The sequence below is a fragment of the Anomalospiza imberbis genome, chromosome 14 (assembly GCF_031753505.1).
Source record: "Anomalospiza imberbis isolate Cuckoo-Finch-1a 21T00152 chromosome 14, ASM3175350v1, whole genome shotgun sequence".
NCBI lineage: Eukaryota > Metazoa > Chordata > Aves > Passeriformes > Viduidae > Anomalospiza > Anomalospiza imberbis.
The window spans coordinates 8,966,572-8,987,153 of record NC_089694.1 but is presented as its reverse complement, the minus strand read 5'-3'; the positions used below and the strand labels follow the sequence as shown (position 1 = coordinate 8,987,153).

The following is a 20,582-nucleotide window of genomic DNA, read 5'->3' as shown; positions in this document are numbered from 1 at the left end:
CCTTCCATCAGCACACAGACACAGCTTACATGGGGCTGGGATGCACTCGTGCCTGAGACAGTAAATGAAAAGGTATCCTGGTCAACGGTTTAAATCACAGCAACCTGTAAAGCAAATAGTAATGCAGCAGAGGAACCCAAGCCCACAGAAGTGCAGGGTGGTGCAGTAAGCCAGGCCTTCTTCAGCTCCCATCCTTTTTACTTTACCACAAGCAACAAAGGAAGAGAGGAGGGGAAATAAAACCAAGCCCAAAAATCCCCCAAAAAACCAGCAGCACCTGCTGTCCTCTTTTACAACATCTGAGGTTTGAACAGCTTAATTTCTATGGTTTGGCTTCTTGACTTCAAGTGGTGTTGTGTGACTGCAGGATATAGGAGTTGTTCTTTGTTCCTTTATCTAAAACACCTGCAAAAAGCAGCTCCTGTGTAATATTTGTTTGCCTCGGTAGTTGTTATGCAAGCCAAAGAGTAAAGAAGACAAAAATTTTAATTAGGAAACAACTCTCCACACAGACTTTGTTGGTACAACATAGTTATAAGTACATCTACAAACACATACAGGTTCTTTGGACTATGATTTTTTAAAATATATTTTATATGACAATGCAAACAAATCTGGAAAAAAACAAATTACTTCAAACTTATGTAGAGGTAGCTGAACAGTATTCTGTCCAGTGATATGAGAGTATAACTTAAGTTTCATTTCAAGTTCATTACAGTGCACAAAAGGATGTTTTACAAACAAATGGAATATACAAGTCCACAAAACATTTTATTTAAAATGGCTTGATAGATATATTTCTGGCACTCTTGTAACCACATAGCTTGATGGAATTAAATTGGACAAGTATATGGTTCCAAATTAAGACATCTTACACAGATAGTCTTTTGCTCCTCATTTTTGTACTTCTCCGTTCCTTATCAGGGAATTATAGAAGCTATTACTTTGTTTTTGCTACACTTCTGCTCTGTAAACCTTTTTTCTGCAAACTGAATGTAAAGATTAAAAGCTGCATATGTTTTATATTTATAAAATATATGGCTATGACTATTAAAAAGCTCAAGAATGGCAATAACAGAATACAGGCACTTCTATGTGAGGGTTACTTTAGACCTTATGAAAATCCAACATCAGTAAGCACTTCACATGATACCTGGATGAGTAAATCAATGTAATAGTTCAGGTTTTTATTACCCACCATTTTAATCCTGTCTAAGCAGATTAGTTTCTTTCTTCTTTCAGACAATATTTATTTAGCAAAGTGTTTCAAGAGAGTGACTTTCTTCAAACTACCATTTTGCTATTGCCATAAGACTTTCAGTGATTTACTGGGCTTTGGAAATGAACCCCAGCTCCTAAACTACATGCTGCACTAGTTACAGTTTCAGTTGTGAATTAAATGAGAACTAAGCAGGGGTTGAAAAGAGGGATTGTGTTCATCTGATGTAGGACCTGGAGGAAATGGGGAGCACTACCCTAAGTACACATAGGTCCATGGGGTTTATATGCACAAAACCCCTATAGTTAATTTTAACTTTCTTTTTTAAATGTTTGTGAACATGTTCTCCATTCCTAAACATTGCATATAAATACAACTCCTGCCATTAATTTAAACACCAGTAAAACTTCAGCACCAAGTAGAAATCATTAAACAGAACAATTTTCACAATGAGAACAATCAGCCATTGGAGTAATCTTCCCAGGGAAGTGTTGGATTTCCCAACATTGGACACTTGTAAGATTTGGCTATATAGCCTGCTGGACCACCTTGTCTAGACCATGCTTTTGCCAAGAAAAGTTGGACCAGCTGATCCTTGAGATCCCTTCCAACCTGGGATTCTATGAAAAGACCATCTAAACCAGAACTCAACTCTATGAAGCTCTTTCTCTACAGCACAGATTAAGACAGACAGACCTGCTACATCCAAATCCACTTTTTTTTTTTTTTTTTTTTTTTAGATTAAAACAATCTTTGGATTAATAAATCCATGGTTGAGGTGTTCTGTCAGTGAGCAGTTGTGCAGGACAGAAGGACAGGCGAGCCACACGTCTGACAGCTGCTATCTCTTATTGCTACATTGTCATGGAAGATAGCAGCACTCAGAGGAATTACAGAAAAAAGCAAAAGAACTTTTCCAGCTAACACCAGAATGTCACTTAAGACTTAGCATAAAGGCCCATCACACCATTTTATCATTTCATTATTGAAACTACTGAACTACTGTCTAAGCAGCTTATGCATTACCTATGCCCCCACAATGATTAATCAATACAGACCACACAAGAAATGCAAGTTTGAATCTTGATTTGGTTTGTTGGGCTTTTTGTTTTTAGCAGATGAGCAAGACTGGTTATAAAACTGGGTTTGGTGTCTAGAAAAATGTGAGCAGCTTAAATAAAATATTCCCCCCGATTAGTGTTGTATCTGATCAATGCTATTTCTATAATTAAACTGAAGGTATTTTTAAATCTGTTCAGCTGTTTATTCATGCCTGGGATAAATGTTGCATTTACATCCTTGTACTTATTTATGCAACTGAAAAAAAAAAAATCAGTGGTACTGTGGCAAACCTAGATTTTAAAAAAAATTTTAAACATCATTACTGAAACTTTACCATCTCAACATAATGAAGGCTAAGTGTACTCCTTGTCCAGTTTTTCCTGGACAGGTTTGTGTTCTCTAGCATATATCTTTGTCAGTATTGATTTTCATTTCTAATGGAATTTGCAGGCTTTAGCCATTAATCTAGGATGTGTGGCCATAGAGCAGCCCCAGCAAGAATGCTACTGTACCTGTACAGATGGAATTTTGATTTGTTATGCATATGCAGATCACCTGTTTGCATGACATGCAGTAGGTCCAGTGTTTCCAGGCTGCAACAAATGCACTGGGTGTTCAGGATGCAAGGCATGTACACCAGTCTCTGCTTGGAAATTCTGGCAGCTTTACTCAAGGCCAACAGAAAAGACAATATTCATCTTTAAAATCAAGGATTCTTTCCATGACATCTTTTCTAAAACAACAAATTAGGCAGAATGAGTATGTAGGAGACACAACGTGCAGGATAAAAAAATAATTACATCAGTGAGAAAACAGTTCAAATTAGCTATTTAAGCTCCTTTTCTCACAGATAAGAGTGACAAAAGTGGAAGTTTTTTTTTTTCCTGTGGGAGCAATATGAGACACTTATGCTCTGCAACAGTACATAATGGTTTGTGGAAACATTGCATGTAATGCAGCTTCACTTCCAAACAAGTAGAAATCACCTTGTTGACTTATGAACACAAAATGCCATAGCAGGTGTCAGCCACCATCACTTGGTACTGTTCAGAACACGTAGGTGTTTTTATACATTGTTTTCAGCATACCAAATACCACTCCTGGAGGAAGTGCAGCAATCCAGCAGTATGGAAGGAAGTTACAGCATTTCCAAAGTAGCTCAATGCAAACAGGATACAGATTCCATGTGCACCACAAGGGTGAAACATGTTTGTCTTCCATTTGTTTCTTTGGTACCCTTATAAAAAATGTCAACAGAATTTAACAAAAGGGGAACAAAGATAGCTTTATGGGAACTACTTTTAACTAACAAATATTTCTGATGAGATCATGGAAAAACATGCAGAAAAATTACATTAAATTCTACTGCATTTTTTTTCATAAAGGCATGAAATGGCAGTGCTATCCTGCATAAAAAAACCCAAAGAAATTTATACCATTCCATAACATTCTCACTTCATTCTAGTTTTTGCCACTGAAAAGGAAAACAGTAGCTTAGAATAAAAGGCTCAGTTTTGCTCGCATTGAAATCAGTGAAGGTCAAAATCAGATGGAGGGAGCAGTCCCAGAAAGTGGTACACTGTAAGCAGTACAAGCAGTAAAACAAGTATATGAACTGTTGATTTTAAAAAAATCAAAACAAAACCAAGATACTTCCTGTTCTCATTTCTGCCCTATTTTTACCTGCTTTATAGCTAGAAGTAATCATGCTAAAATTCACTTGCCTTCCTTGGGAGATAACTATTATTAGCAACACTACCCAATCTCTTCAGAGAAAAGCAATGGCTGGGTAGAGACTTGAAGCTAACAGAAACCTGAATATTGGAGTGAAATAAATAGCATTTATTACAACATATTCCTTCTTATGTGACAATCTACCCTCTGAGTCCTACAGTTCAAAAGAACTCCCCCCTCCCCCTCCCATACACACACTCCAAAGCCAAATTCCACCAAACAATTAAAAGAAATAAAACTCATCTTAACAGCATCAAGAGTTGATGGGGAAAAAAAATCTATGTATTAACCTACAATGAAATGACACCAGTACTTCCAGTTTTCTCTAGGATAAGCCACTTTCCATATATTGCAGCTCTTTCTTCGCAGTTGTTTGTAGCCATTGTCCATTTTTGCAAGAAAGAGTTCAGATATAAATTGAACTTCAAGTTATTCTGTTCTGTGAAATATTAGGGGTTAGATCCTTCTGTCACCACTATGGTCAATTCCCACTGACATCAACCATCAGCACTTGAATTTACTCAAGCACATAAACTCATGCTTAAGCAGGTGCTTGACTGTTTGGTTGTATCAGGAACCTCGCCACAAGCATAGGATGAACCTTCAACAGCTGTGCTTGAATTAACTCAGACAATCTGTGTATTCAAAGACTTCAAGGCAGGATGTTTTGGGGGCGTTCTTAAGCTACAGCAGAACTGGGGATGAGTAGAAAAACATTCAAAGTATTTGAACACAAATAACTGAAAAATTATCAAAGCAGTTGCTTGTGCACTGCAAGAATCATCATTTTTGCCCCTGGTCATAAATACAGGGTAAAAACACTATAAATAGAGCAGCTCACTTTCCTTTAGTGAATGAACACATAAATAATATACATTTTGAAACAAAAAAATCATAGTGCAAAAATAAATTATCAAACAGAAGTTGTGAACATTATTTTACACAATGCTATATAAAACCTGAACCATTTGAATAAAAGACTTTGCAGTTCACCGAAATAATGCATTAACCTTATTATTTCTGCTTCACATTAAACTGCACAGTTTATCCTTTATCCACTAAAAAATAAAAATAAAATAAATTAAAAAAAACCTTAAGATTTTTAAAATGTTTATGGCAAACAAGATCACTTTTTGTTCTATCACATTTGTTATTAATTTAGCAGTGCAGTGATTGAATACTCGTCTCAGTTCCAAATGGAAACTACTGAAGTATCCATAAACATCCCCTGCTCTTTTATAAGTCATTCTCTTTGAAATTCAGGCTTGAAACATCCTGACACTCAAATCTGTAAGACATTATTGCAGTTAGATGAAGTTACAAGAGACAGTCAGCAGTCGAGGGCTGTGGGAGCCACCCCAGCTCTGCTCCTCACCATCACCGCGCCCTCGCTCGCGACATGAACGTCAGGACGCGTCTGATGCCGTTCAGGCGGTCTTTGAGGGACTTCATGGCGAGGAAGGGCAGCTGAGCTCTGTTCTCCAGTGGGAGGACAGCCAGGACCCACCAGCACCAGGCTGGCCCATTGGGGTTCGCCTGCAGTTGGGGGAAAAGAAAGAATTTCCAAGTCAGGATTCATACAGCCGGTAAGGTCCTGGTTTTGAGGATTTAGCTCTGAAAAGACAGTTTTTGATAGCAATGTAGCAAGTAGATCATTTCATTCCCAGCCTAATGGCTGGTGATTACTGGTTGGCCTGAAACAGGTTACAAACAAGTGGCACCTTTCCTAAAAATAGGATGTTAAAGGCATTTCTATTACTAGCAATTGTTAGTTACTACTACCGATTTATAAATCTATAAATATATAGTTATAAATTTACAACTAACAATTTATAAATTGTTAGTTGCTACTAACAATTTATAGGCCCAGCCTTCTGGAATTTTTAAAATCTATTTTCTTCCCATGTTATTACTGACCCAGATCTTTGGGATTCCATCTCCATACTTTATGACACTACCTCATATTTAGCTCTTGTTGTTATATTCTGTTATTTTAGGGCCCCACCGTTTGCAGTCCTTTAACAAGAGTAAAAAGTTTCCAGTTGCCTGTTTACTCTCAGTCATTTAATTGGGGAAGTAGAGCAGGCAAAAAGGCAGTTCAGTCTCCTGGGATTAATGCAGTGAGACAGTCTCAGAAAGTTATCAACATTAAATATGAACTTTTTCTTTGCAACTGTGCTACCACTGGTGTGTGGCAACAGAATTTAGAGGCTCAGCTTACGTGGGGTGAATGCAGAGTATTCATATTTTCATCTTAAAACACAATGCCTGCCAGCTTATCGGATATCCCTGCTATTTCTGTCTCTAAAAGTTACATAAGCCACTGATTCTGGATACCTGAGGGTCAGGATCCTTAGCTGGCATTGGACCAAAATGACTGAGAATTCTACTTTTGAGGGCTTGCTTGAGGGAGTTAAACCACGTATAGGCCTGGTCATAGACAGAGTCATGGAGAACAAGTAATGCAGCATACTCTTGTCCTTGCACCTGGAATGAGAAATGAGAGGGGGAAGGTTACTGTTAGTTCAGTCTGCATGTTGGGAAAGGCATAGGATTTTCAGGATTTTCAGGGTTGGATAGGGGAAAGGAAAAGAGAAAAAAGCATGCCAAAAGAGTTCTGGAATAGTGAGAGTTCATTTGGTATTTCCCCTTCTGATGACCCTCCCCTATCCAAATTCTTCACTTTGCCTGTATTCTAAAAAAAAAAAAAAAAAAATCTATTTGTAGAATTTGCAGTTTCTGGATTGTTGCATGAAAAAGCCTTTACACAAATATCACACAAAAACAGAAAAAAAAGATTGTGCAAAGCTTTTTTTTTTTTTTTTTGAAAACCAGTAGAGCCTCAGAGTAGACATTTTATTGTCCCATTACATACCAAAAGCTCTTAAGAATTAATGCAAGCAATTCTGAAGATTGTGGTGCACCCAAATCTTGCTGCTTCTTACCCGAGTGGGGATTTTTGAACTGGCTTCCATACAGATGGTGTAATGTTCCCCCTCCACCCTCTTATAAACTGCAGTTATTCTGTCTAGAAGAGAAGTTAGGTCTTACCCTGGATTCACTTAGTCTGATCCTCTGCTAAAGACCAGAAACACTCTTCAGTACATGGGCAGTGTGTGTGCATGCTTGTGCTAACTAGTGTGTGTCCCACCTTAACTATAAGCAGTTATTAAACACCACAAATTTGTTTTATTAGAAACTTCTACCAAAAAAAACTCACTAAAAACATGCTTAGAACATGCTTCTACCAAAACAACTCACTAAATACATGCCTAGAATTTCACAGGTAATACAGTTTAAATGAAATATTTCTAAATCTACCTTTTGATCCTCAATGTACTCAATATCTGCTGTATTATATCCATCACGTTGGCTGTGCTGGATCACCTTAAATCTCCTCTTGCCAATGCTGTCTACAACAGAGCGACCATCAGCAAAGAATTCAACATTTCTTATCTCCAGAATGCAGCCATAATCTGCAAACCTATTGAAATCAGAACAAAAGCAAGTAAACAAATCTTATTCTCTCCACCCTGAGTTCCACAGAGCTGCCATACAGCCAGTCCCTACCACAAAGGTATTTACCAATGTCAGCTCATTTCTATTGTTCACAGCACTGACCTGCTGTAGTTCAAATTATTCCACAATTGTTTGCAAAACTATCAGGAAGATTCAGACTGTCTAATCTGATTAATGCTAACTGGATGTTTTGGAATACAGGAAACATCTTATGAAACAAATAGATACACAGATCAGAAGCAAACTTTCTCCATAATCCTAAATATGTTCAGTCAATTTGTACAGAAGGACAAGTGCAATTCAGAATATGAGCATTATGGAAGGACTAGGAAATCTATGAAGAAAAAAGTTTTTGCACAATTTCAGCAGATTTTACTTTGCAGGTGGGTATTTACTGCAAATCATACTTTTCACAGAGTATGCAAACCTGCAAGTTTATAGTGTAAAAAGAAAGAAGAAAAGCTAAACAGAGAGTCAAACACTGAAGTCAAATTACCCAAGACTGACTGTAAATGGCTCAGTGTAAATGCTCAGCCAGTCCTTGTGAAGGTCCTGTTATACTTCTGCAGCCTCCACTATAAATATATAAAGGATATAAACATATCCCATAATTTAACGAAATTTAGCCCAAGAACACACCTTACAGCCATTTTGATTTCTTGTGCCAAAACAGTCAGCAGATTTAAAAGCAGGAGAAAAATACACTTTCTTTTCATGTATCACAGGAGGTCTGCAGCTCAGTCACATGTTACACACATTCAGTTTTGAGAGAACAGATCATCACATTAGAATCCAAGTGCTCAAGAGAGAAACTTCTGTCTTCTCAATGTCTTTAACCTGCATGATCAGGAAGAAACTTTCTCTACTGGAATACTACCACAGGTATTAGAGCCATGGACCTTTCTGCACCTCTCCACTGGCTCCAGACTAAGTGGGTACCCCCATGGCCCAAGCTCTTCACTCACCCCTTGACAGGGTCGCTGATGCACATCCCAAACTGTTTGGTGCCAGTCTCCATGCACCTCCGGATCATCAGCCGGTAGCAGGGCTCAAAGATGTGCAAAGGACATGGGACTGTAGGATAAGCCATTGTGCACACAAATATGGGAACATTCTTATTTAGGCTGTAAGAAGGAAAGGAAAAATCAGATACGACGTTTTACCAAACTACGGACACAAGTTTCATATTGTTTAAAATTATGACATCTTTAAATAGAAATTATAGCATTTTTGGAATAAAATTCCTAATGGAATAAAGAAAGGTAAAATTATTGTTAAAAGCTTAATTCCATTCTTACTGGAATGGTAAAAGCTAAAATTATTTTCCCCTTAACTGACTAAATAATCTAGAAAATTAGATACCACTTAATAGCAGACAAATTTTTCATTAAGCATTCTGGATTTGCTTGTGAAAGCATTACTGGATCTCTAGTACTGCTTTTATTTATTTTATTTCCCTTAATCCCATTTCTTCCCTATCCAGTATATTCCAAACCCCATCCTGTCAGACTACTTCTCACTCTGTGCCTTTCATAGAGGTCCACTGCAAGCAGACACATTGCTTTGTACTTTGTTTATAAAGCAACCTTCTGGATTTCTTCTACCTCTCTTTATTCTTTAGCACAGTGTCTAGTTTTTATGCTCACTCAAGCACAGTTTCCCCTGGACCCTGTTCTCTGAAATCACATGGTACAGAGAAAGAAGCTCCATCAGCATCTCAGCTCGTGCTCCACAGCAGCCAGAGCCACTCACAGCCAACAGCAGCAGAATTAGAGATGGGATTTTACATAAATGGATTACGTACTTGGAAAGCTCTGCTATTTCCTCTTCATAAATCTTTCTCCTTTCAGTGAGTTCTTCTGGAAGATATCTGGCTATTAGCTCCTCCATTAGCACTGTTTTACAGTATTTCCTCATAGCCAAGCACTGCAGTAAGAACACACACAAGCAGTTAGAACATCCAGCACTTCGCAGAGTATGTGCCTGTGCAAAGGGCATCACCCCATTTTCTGATGTCTGTGATTCTACCATCTGTCAAACTTGCCACTGAAGAGTTGTTTTTAACTATTCCCTGTGTTACAGACATTCACTTAGGAAATCTGGAAAGCAAAAACCACCGACAGATTTCTTAAGTACAGGCCTGGTACTAAGGTTTGAACAGAGACTAGCCATGTTTGGCAACTCACAACAGCATTTTAAAAGTCACATTCTTCCTGAGTTATGTAATATTTCTTTTGTGTTGGGAAATATAAGGCTGTCTGAAGGTGAAGTGGTTCCTATCACTTGCACTTGAACTTATGCTGAAAAAATCCAAGTATTACCTCCGAGAGCCCTTCCTTACACAGGGGACATTTTGGGTTGTGATCCAGGCATCTCTCCAGACATTTGAGACAGAAGGTGTGTCCACAAGGTGTAGTGACAGGTTCATAGAAGAGCCTGGATTGGAAAATCCAAGAGCAAAAACACAACAATATCGTGTACTAAAGTAAAAGAAAAAAGTTGCTACCAAAAAAAAGCTGAATTCATTCACTAACTTAACTACTAGTCAGTAACTACAGGGATAAAGTCACTTCTTGCTTTTCATTTCTTCAACCAACTTTTGTACTTATTCAGCCTACAGACTTTGTTATTGCCAGCCAACATGAAAGGCAGCCCATGAACTCTGACTTCAGTGAATGTGAGGGACAATATTGTCACAAACTTCTAACAAGCCAGCATTTAATTTTCCTCTGTGTGAGCAATTAACAGACCCAGAAGCTGGATCATCTGACTTCACTAATGAAATTGAGCAATACTTGCACAACTATTACTGAATTTTTGTGATTACTTGTATGGGTAGAGCTAAGCACAAAATACCCATTTGCAGTAATAGCCTACATGAGTAATTACAATAAACTGGGACTTGGCATGATTCTGTTATTGCCAGCTTTAATAGGTATTTTTTTAATAGAGTTTTTAACCTTCAAGGGACTGCTTTTCTGCAAAATGAGTGACAGGAGGTTCATATTTTATCCGGCAGAATATTTAAATATATAAGGCCAGGTCTTCAAAGTATCATGGTACCTATTTTTTACTCATTTCAAGGACCTCTATGACACTTATTTTCATGTAAAGATTTTTTCCTTATTATGATTATGTAATATTGCAAAGTCATGTTTCCTTGTCAATAAAGACCTTAAGAAGACATAAATAATACAGAAGTTTTTTTTAAAAATAGAAACAATTCAAATCTAGAAACTAAGTTGTCTGGAATTTACTGTATTTTATAACATACTGTCTAAACATTTTAAGGTCTTAAATAGTAGTCTCATCATTTAAGTGAATTAATATTTTTTCTTAAAAGTATTAGCTTATCAAAACAGTACACTATGTTTTGTTAAACATGTGGAAGTTAAAATATGTAAACCCATGTTAATTAGCATCTTTGACAAGATGAGTGTATTTAAGAATGCAATTGGCTTTTAACAAGACTGCCATAGAGAACTCATTAAATGTCATTAGTTACTAAAAACATTGACATTTAAGCAATGGAACACATGAAATAGTATCTAAAATGCCACACCTATCTTATTGCAATTTGATGGTGTAATTAAAAACACTTGTTAACTGTTTAATGAACAGAAACCTCACTTAAACTACATGAAACACTGAATTCTACCCCGTGTTCCAGTAAGCACTGCATTGCATATGTAATTATTTGGTAGGGACTGACTTCATCTGAAATGTAGCATAAAGACAAGATGCTCCTCTTAAGATTCCTGAGTCTGCCCTAGCTCCAACAAAAGCCAGCAGCAGCTTTTCCTAACAACTTCAAGAGACCTGGACAAGCTCCATGACTTGCAGATAGAAACACTACACACCAAGACTTTTCATGACATTATTTTGAGCTACTCTAACACAGAAACTAAGATGCTGTGGAATAATGCTCCTTCTTTTCTCACTAGTACATTGCTTTGACTACTTTGTGTTTTCTGCTTGCTGCTGGAGCAAAGGCAGATAATAACATTTCTGCCACTCCATCAGACAAACAGGTTAATAACAGCTCCTGCAGTTAATTGTGAACAGGTCAGTAGGTTACTAGGTAATTAGCCCAGAGCATCTCAGGAACCAAAACCCCAAAGTGCTTCTGAAGAACATGGCAGGAAGTAATTATAATGGGTCTGCATAAATAACCAGAAAGATCTTAGGAGAGCTTTCCTGAGCACAAGCCCTCCTTGTGCAGTGATGTTACAAAGCTAACATCCTTCTGAAGGCAAGGCCTGTATTTGGGACTACAATTCCAGGCACAGGACCTATACTAGCCTCTATTCAAAAAGGGAAACAGTAATCCTTGAGCTAATTCCTTTACAAATGTATTGTAGTCTGGCTGTTTCTGATTTAACATAGAGGATGAGAAAGTAGGATGAATTGTATTTAAAACATCTGAAAAATGCTTTGTGGACACAATGATAAACAAGCAGAATCACTAAACCATCTAAGACTAATTGTGTGGCTTTCTGTTAGAGGAAAGTTTTGCTCTTTGCACTGTTGAGTGTTTTGACAGCTGCACAAACTTTTGGAACATATTTCAGCTGTAGACATGCAGAGGGAGAAGGGGCAGATCTGATTTATTCCAAGCAGATGTAAATCAGACAATAAAGCAGTTGGTCCTCAAAGCTTTCAGTTTGTCTGAAACAAATTGAAGCCTCCTCTTCTGCATACAAACAACAAAATCCAGATTTCTCAAAACACGGGCCTTCAGAAGTAAATCCCTAAAGAGGCTATCTGCTATTTAAGAATTGAAAAATACTGTGCAAAACTAACCCCAAAACAAATTATAGATAAATCTGGGTAATTAAAAAAACCAAACAACCTAAGCAACACCCACTGCAGCAAGTGAAACACCTTCCCAACATTTCTAAGTCACTAAAAACCCCCCACATAATGTATTTGCCAAAGTGAAAATGTTTTGCACAGAACAAGTAGTAAAATAGATGCAGTTGACAACTCCTACTTGTTTTAATAAGCCATTGCTGTTCCCAAGAATAACTGTTGTTTAGCTGGAAGAAGAAATCTTCAAGCAAATGGAGTGACTGCCTCAGTAAAGTGAGGAACACATCTCTTAAGCAAGAGAGAGTTAAAACATACTCTTGCTTACTTGCAAGATCCTCCTGTTGCAATAGCAGCAACACAGTACTTCACATGCAAACTCAGAATATTCATGGGATGTGGTCTCTTTAGTTATTTTGTGCTTTTCTGACAAACAGCTCCACAAATTCCCAGGTTTGTGCACTGTGTCAGTGGCTGGGTGGGTGTCAGTGGTGAGAGCAAATCTTTCAGACACCTTCACTAACACACTTAACCCCCATGTGACTTTGTGTGCCCTTTCCAAAGCAATCACCAGCCCAGAGAAGATCAAAGAGTCCCCATTCATCAACAGTGCTCAGAGCCAAAGGTCTAGAAATGCATCACTGGAGTAACAATCACACTAAAAGCTAATTTCATGTCACAGGCAAAAATAAGTACCAAGTAAGCTAGAAAATCTCTAGGTCATAAAAGGGAGGAAGATACAGCTGGAAAGCTATAGATATCTGTGAGAAAAGAACACACCTCATACACAGGGAGCAGTCCAAATCTGATGGATCCACAACTTCAAATGGAATATGTTGTCCAGTACTATTTTCCCTAATATCAACTATGTCTATCAATAAAAAGAAAAAAAATATAATTGAGCAGAACCATGCAAGAACAATGCCACCTCATGTATTTACACCACCATCTGATATTTAAATGTCTGTTGTATATACTTGCAACTTACTGAACCATGAAGCATCATTACAGTAATTTCTAGGCAAATTTTCAAATTCAGCCTTGGCACAAATCAGCACATCTCCCCTTAATTTTGGTCACATTATACACACCTACAGAGGGATCAATCTGGCCTTGCCTTGGCAATCAATGTCAAAACACTTTTTGTTAGTACTGAAAGTCTAAAGTGAGACAAATTCTTCTCTCATACCATTGTAAATACATCCCACACCATAAAAACAAGGCCAGATACCAAGAACAAATAGAGTTTGTACTTTTAAACTTTTAAAATTGCTACAGAAAGTGCTAAGACCATGTGCAACACTGATGTTCTTCAAAAGACTCAGAGCTCTACTGAGAAAACCACATGGCCTTCTTTGCCCCTATTTAGACTTTTTCTTTCTGCACACAATAAAGCTTCCACAACATGCATGGCTTGATTAGGCAAAAGATAAAATATAAGAGGCAAAGTGTAATTTGGTCCCTCTTTGTCTGAATCTTACAGAAGAAAAGTTTCCATGGGTGGCATGCCACAGAACCTGTCCTGTAATTAAACATACCTTTCTTCATCAGTTTGCAGGGCACCTCAGCATTTCGCATCTCCTCTGAGCAGCACTTCCTTTTCAGGAGGCTGCATTTCTCAGAGAGGAGAAAAGTAGATTCTGGCATGGAGGTGAATTTGTTCTCCTCCTCTGAGCAGTCCTTTTTGCTCTCTGTAATTTGTATAGATTTCCTCAAACTACCAGAAGTAGTTACATTTGGTTCCTCTTGAATGGAAAAACCCTTTTTCTGTTCCACATTGACCTGTGTGAAGAGAGGGCTGACATTAGACCAATCTTCCAACAACTTGGTAAGGAAAAAAGTCAACCTGTCAAAAATCTTTATTATAGATCACCAGGAGGGACATTGCAGGTCAAGAAGCAAGGGTTTGAGAATTGCTAATCCTAATTAAAAAAAACTTAAATCCCAAAAAGCAAGCAAGCAACCAACTTGATTTCCCCTCCCCACCATTGAGGATTTTTAGACCTTTTGTGTGGCTTTAAAATTCAAAGGTTATGAAACAGGATTCAGACAGAAATGTGGCTAGATCTCATGTTAAATATATTGTTATCACTGAACTATAGGAAAACGCAAATTGTTTACATCATGGTGGATGGTATCAACCAACAGAAAAACCAAAGCAATTCAGTTCATTTTAAGGAAGCAGTAGAAACACAAAAAAAATTTATGAGAGAGAAAATGCCCAGAGCTTCCTCTTGCAAGGCAGATTCCTTTCTCAGAGGATAAACCATTCAGGGTTTATCCTGCTATGGCCACAGGACATCCTGTGAGCAGCCACTGCAAAGGACAGCACCTGTCAGCTTTGTATCATCACCTCCCTGCATGGACCCAAAAACAGACACTGTGGATTGTGATGTGTAACATGCAGAAAGATGAGTGAACTGTCCCTGAGTGGCTTTGTGAAGGTCATGCAAAAGGGTTTCTTGTCAGAATATCCTAACAGCCTTTCCATGGGGCAATGTCACTGATTGTTTCTTACCAGTCACAACAAGGCAGCTCAAAACCTCCACCTCTGTTTGTAAGGACTAGCCAAGTTTTCTCCTAAATATACAATATATGCAAAACCCATCCCAAAGTTCAGGTCGCAGTGAAGAAGAAGTGATCCTTACCAACCTATGAATGTAAACTTCTGCAGCCCTTTACAAAGCTACAGCTGCAAAACCAAAGTTATGAAGTAGCTAACATATCTTAAGTAGCTCGACAATAACCTCTAAGTATTGCACAGACTGAGTAGAGAATGAGTTCGTTACTGGCATCGCCAGCTATAGCTCAAGTTGAAGCTCTAGATTTTAGCATTTCACAGCTTTTGAGGGTATCTGAATCCAATCTACAGAAGCCCCTTTCCACTACCAACTACCTGAAAGACCTAAAGACAGGAGTAGAACCCACTCAATTCTGACATAAAATTTATCAGAACAGAGGGCTTCTATTAAAGAAAAAAGTCAAATAAGGAGACATCAGTAAGTTAAGACTGTTTTGTATGTTCTGAAACTCAGTAAAAATTTGAGAAAATATATCCTCCTATCTCCCAGAGGCAAAAAAGGAGAGAAGGCTTCCCAATGTGAACACAAAACACACAACAAATTAAGAACCACACATCAGACTTGATCTTTACCTTGAGCAACCTTTGTAGGTTATGGCTGGTGCCTCCAGATCCCACTGAATTTAGGAGATTCCCCTTTAATCTAGAGTGATGTGACAACAGCTGCAGGATATCGGGTAAGTGTTCCTGAGCATTTCCCGGGATGAGTGAAAACAAACTAAGTAGAAGCTGTGATATAAAACAGAACACTTCACTGCTTAGTTCCTTCCTTGCAACCTCTAAATGAAAAAGCAAGCAAGGGAATAGCTGAAAGAAGCATCCAGGATTTTATTAAAACCATTTAAAGAGCCCTTTAAACTAGGGTAGGAACAAAAAGTGCAAGAGCTAATGCAATACAGGCCAAACAGACAGCAAGAAACATTTTCAGAGTTAAACAAGCCCACAGAGTCATTAACCATTCTCTGTGATGTGACACACACACGCCTTTGTCCTCTTTGTCCTGCAGTTCAGGGCTCACCAGAAATTATTAACATCTTTCTTAAATGTTTTTGAGTTGTTGTTTTGGTTTGGGTTTTTTTGCTGCACATCATCCTTCAGTGGAGTTTACTAGTACAGAAAGCACTCATCTCACAGACTTAATCCAAGATCAGTTGGGTAAATGTGTCTGATATTGTAAACTGTAGCTATTTTTAATTCACTTATGTGAGAATAGGAAAAAGGTAGGCAGTAGAAAAATGCCATTTTTTCATTTGCTCTAAGAAAATAAGTGAATCTGTTTCAAGTAGCAGCTTGAAGCCTCTTGTATGGCATAGATTATCAGATGAATATTTAAGGAAAGAAACAGACCTGAATAGAAGATTCATACTTCAAAAACTAATTTCAACATACTACTGAGGTGATCCTGCTGATGCCTGAGGAAGCCACATGACAGATGAGATTTCTATTTAAAGCCAAAAAGGATTTCACAGGATCACACTATGTCCAAACTAACACAGGCAGACAGTTAATACAAGCAGAACATCAACAACTGCACCCAAAGAATTTGGTAAAACATAGTATGCCACTGTTATATGAACAGCCTTGGAAATGACCCAATAAAATACTGCATCATGGATGAGCTCTGTGTCTGATGAGTGCACAAGTAATTCTTTCAGTCATAAGAAGTCTAGTTTTTCTCAGAACCCCACTGCTCAGAAATTAAATGTCTTGGAAACAGCTATTTGGAGTCAGAATTTAGAAACATATCTGTTTGTTTCTGGTCTTTTTGCTCTAGTGCACAGAAAGTCTTCCAGCATGACTGTGAGCACAAATCATGACATAATGACAATGAAAGACTGCATGGAACCCACTGGGGAAAAAAGCAAACAAAACCCTCAAACATCAGTGACAAAAAAATCCTGAGAGGCTGAAATCTCAACCACATATAAAATGAGATAGAAATTTGATTTCACGACAACCATTCAGGTTAGACTCTTACTTTTGTGAATAGAGTTTTACTGTGCTTAGAAAGCCTTATGTGCTACAAAACATAGAAACCCTAATGTTCCTATCCCACCAGTGATTGAGAATGGCATAAATACACTGCCACAGAGGAAAATAAAACCATTGTATTTTTATTGCATAAGTAATCACTGCAACACTGAGCCTTTTAAATATGACAACAACAAAAAAAATTATCAAATGTCAAAGTACTGATTCACAGGATATCAGAGATTTGAGGGGCGGGAAAAACAGCAATTTCCACAAAAGCCATATAAGATTTTACACACATTGTAGGTTGCATCTGAAAAAAGTCTCACTGCAGATCCTTTTTTTTGCTTATTTAGCATTAATTATTAGCAACCCTAAAAAACTATTTAAAAACTGCCCTTTTGTTGACTACTTCTTTCACACCTCCTGCACACACTGACACTCGGGCAGCATGACTGGCAGTAGGAAGAAAGCTGCTGCTCCCAAGTGGAGTTTGATGAGTGCTGCGTGTTGTGTTCTGCCAGTCACTGGTCTGATACATCATTCAATAGCAACTCCCCCTCTTCTGCACTCCAGCACTGGGAATCGATTGCCAGGCTAGGAACCAATTAGAAATTTGAGACTCACAATAGTCTGTGGGGGGCAACTATTAACAATTCAGTTTTCCTTCCTATTTTTTGATGCTAACACTGTAATTGTTTCCACTGAATAGCTGCTGAGTTTATTTTCTTGCTATCTCCAGATCAGCAATACACCACTCAAATGTGAACAACAGTCTGGATTTGTATCTCCATCCAGCTCTCTGCAGTAATGAGAGAGAGGAAAAGAAAAAAAATTGTATCCTCCTTTATGAGAGGCCCCTGAAAACAACTGTGCAGGTCCAGATGATTTAAGGAACTCACCTTTTGTGCCTCAGACTTGGCTGTCTTGTTCCCAGTATCTAGAGCAAGGCAGAATAGAAACTCCCTTAAAGCTTCTTCTGTTTTCCCCAGATTAGCTAATGCTTGTCCTTTCCTTAGGTGACCCTGCAAGGAAACACATCCACAGCTGCAGCTTTTGTCAAGAGAATATGCAATAAAACCACAGTGAAAGTACAGAGGATCTTTCTGAAGAAGGAAAAGTTAGACAGGAAAAATCCCTATAACCTTGTCTTACACCTAGACACCACCAGTGCCTGGGATTCAAAACACAACAGTCCTGAAAACTAAAAGCATAAACAGGATATTCTTCCACTCATGCAAGTATGATTCTCACAGCACCTGGGCCCAGCTGATATTGGAAACATCTACTTCCCCTACATCCACCTTCTAAAACAGTCATTTTGTCCTTAGCATTCAATTTTCAGAGAGTTCACAAAATTGACATTAATCCAAGTCAAAGAAAAGAGCCATAGCTCATTCTCCAGGACTAGCACTCTCTTTCTTCACCCCAGGAAGCTCAAGAATATAACGGTTAAATATCTGTAAATTGCAGGAGTCCAAGAAGTTACAGCACTTAAAGCCTCCCTCAGATTCCACTGTCTGACAATTGTAACCATTTCAGGGCACTATCAAGGTTTTAAAAAAGTAAAACTGGAGTCAGAACTTACTTTCAACCAGTATGGCTGGAGCCTGCACGCTGTTTCTGCATCATGCAACGCATCTTCACAAGCTTTCAAAGTGGAGTTAATCTGGGACCGGTTGCTATATAGTAAGTGGTCATTTGGAGCTGTAGGAAATAGAAAAAGTGGTTGATTAGTTAAAAAGAAGTAAGTTACAGAAGCTTTATTCCTTAATTTTTATTTTTTTTAAAACACAGGGTGGTGCTCCCAAGTTGCACAAACCCACAAAACATCCAGCTTTTAAATAACGATGTACTAAATTAAGTCTGGAAACCTCTTTGGGCGACTCCAGACAAAATGCCAGCTATGTCTTATATAACTGCAGAGAACATTGCATAAATAAATGCTGAGACACTCACACAATAAATTACCAGCATTGACTGAGGATCAGATGGTTGGTAGAGACACACAGGAGGCATTTAAGACAACAGGAGGAACGCTGTCATACTGAAGGAAGGAGTTTCAAAACTGGTAGCATCAAAGTTTTTAAGTGACAAATAAGGGTCTTTTCATGCCACAGCTCAAACCATAGGAAAATAAGGGACAGCATGAAGAATCAGCTAGCGTTACAATGATCACCGAGTCACACCCACTGCAGCACTGAGACACACCGTGTGCTGGGGGAAGGCTGGGCACTTTTCTTCGGAACACTTTCATTTAAGAAAAACGCTTCACTATAATTCCGTGCCTTTAACTTCTACGTAGTACGTGCAGCGTGAGTCACTTTTCCTCAAACTGCATGAAAAGGACCGCATCAAAAGTTCTCCCTGCGCAGCCCCGCAGCGCTTCCCGGCGATGGGGAGGGAGCGCGGGGCCGGGCCGGCCGGGGGTGCGGGACACGCATCCCCGGCGCTGCCTTCGCGCTCGGCTGCGAGCGGCTGCTCCGCGCACGGGGGTGCTCGGCGGGGATCCCCCGCGCCCAGAGCCCTTCCCGGGGCGCGGCGGGATGCCCAGGGCGCGGCGCTCCGCTCCCCCCGGGCTCCGCCGGTTACACAACGGCGCCGGCCGGGGAGAGCCCAGCCGGACCGCAGGCTCGGGCTTACGCAACCGCTGCTCTCCTGACCCAGTTTCACCGCGGGCCCAAAAGCCGAGACCCCTCCCCGGGGCTCCCCTCCGGGCTCTCCGCACGCCCGGCCCAGGAGCCGGCCCAGGGAGCCGGCGGCGAGCGGGAGTGCGGCCCCGGCACATTCCCGGACAGCGGGGTATCGCCGGGCTCGGCGGGACGAGAGGCGCCGGAGAGGCCGGCAGCGAGCCCCGGCCGGTGGAAAGTTATCTCTCCCCCGGCACGGAGCCGGGGACCGGCGCCGGGGAGAGGGAGCCCTTACCTAGGCTGACCGCTTCGTTGTACTTCTGCAGGGCGGCTTGGAGCTTCTTCTCCTTGTAGAGGAGGTTCCCTTCGTGCCGGAGCTGCGAAGCCTTCACTTGGCAGGGGAACCACTTGGTCAGCAGGTTGCTGAGGATGACATTGACCCGCAGGAGCTGCCCGGCCGCCGCGCCGCCCGCCTCCTTGCACAGGACGCAGCGGGGCTCGGGCGCCCGGTCCCTCTCCAGGCACTTTTTGCAGAACGTGTGTCCGCAAGGCAAGGAAACGGGCTCGAAGAGGAAGCCCTGGCATTTGCGGCACCTGAAGACGTCCCACTCGCGGGGTGCCGCGGGCTGCCCGGCGGCGGGCAGTCCCTCTTTGATCCGGACGCTCTGCGCCAGGCACTCCACCAGCTTCTCCAGCTGCTCGGCGCGCAGCTGCTGGTGGCGGGACGCCAGCTGGTACAGCGGCAGCGCCTCGTGCAGCCGCCCGCCGAAGGCCAGCGCGTCCGCCCGCCCGAGCAGCACCTGCCACTCGGGCCCCAGGCCGCCGCCCGGCGCCTCCAAGTTCTGCGCCTGCAGAGCCCCGGCCGCCAGCTGCAGCACCAGCTGGGGCTCGGGGCGCGGCGGCAGGTGCGAGCCCATGGCGGCGGCGCTAGCGCGGCGGGCGGCGCGGGACGCCGGGAGGCGCGGGCGCGGCGCGGCCCCGCCGGCCCATGGTGGTGCTGCCGCCCCGCGCCGGGAGCGCCCCGCGCCGCCGCCGCCGCTTATATAAAGGCGGGCAC

General features: G+C 40.6%; 1 protein-coding gene across 4 annotated transcripts; it reads right to left on the bottom strand.

The window, feature by feature from the left end:
* Nucleotides 1-468: 468 nt before the first annotated feature.
* On the bottom strand, nt 469-20,545 carry LONRF3 (LON peptidase N-terminal domain and ring finger 3). 4 transcript variants are annotated; one of them, XM_068204765.1, is made up of 13 exons: nt 19,821-20,543; nt 18,484-18,602; nt 17,798-17,920; nt 15,498-15,653; nt 13,882-14,125; nt 13,124-13,214; nt 9,856-9,970; nt 9,339-9,460; nt 8,500-8,658; nt 7,337-7,499; nt 6,353-6,502; nt 5,391-5,551; nt 469-5,303 (listed from the first exon to the last, which is right to left on the bottom strand). In XM_068204765.1, exons 1-12 carry the CDS (start codon nt 20,440-20,442, stop codon nt 5,393-5,395), a joined length of 2,223 nt encoding a protein of 740 aa, XP_068060866.1. In that variant the 5' UTR covers nt 20,443-20,543; the 3' UTR covers nt 469-5,303; nt 5,391-5,392. The 4 variants fall into 4 exon arrangements, 3 of the variants coding, with proteins under 3 accessions (XP_068060866.1, XP_068060869.1, XP_068060868.1); XR_011004075.1 differs by lacking the exon at nt 7,337-7,499 and having other exon boundaries at nt 19,821-20,545; XM_068204768.1 differs by lacking the exon at nt 7,337-7,499 and having other exon boundaries at nt 469-5,551; nt 19,821-20,545.
* Nucleotides 20,546-20,582: the final 37 nt, after the last annotated feature.

Excerpts from the sequence above, each read along its gene's own strand:
- LONRF3 (XM_068204765.1), bottom strand. The coding sequence starts at position 20,442 with ATGGGCTCGCACCTGCCGCCGCGCCCCGAGCCCCAGCTGGTGCTGCAG. Across the intron at positions 15,654-17,797 it reads CCAAGTCTGAGGCACAAAAG|CTTCTACTTAGTTTGTTTTC; the intron begins GTGAGTTCCTTA and ends TTTATATCACAG. Across the intron at positions 7,500-8,499 it reads ATCAGCGACCCTGTCAAGGG|GTTTGCAGATTATGGCTGCA; the intron begins GTGAGTGAAGAG and ends TGATTTCAATAG.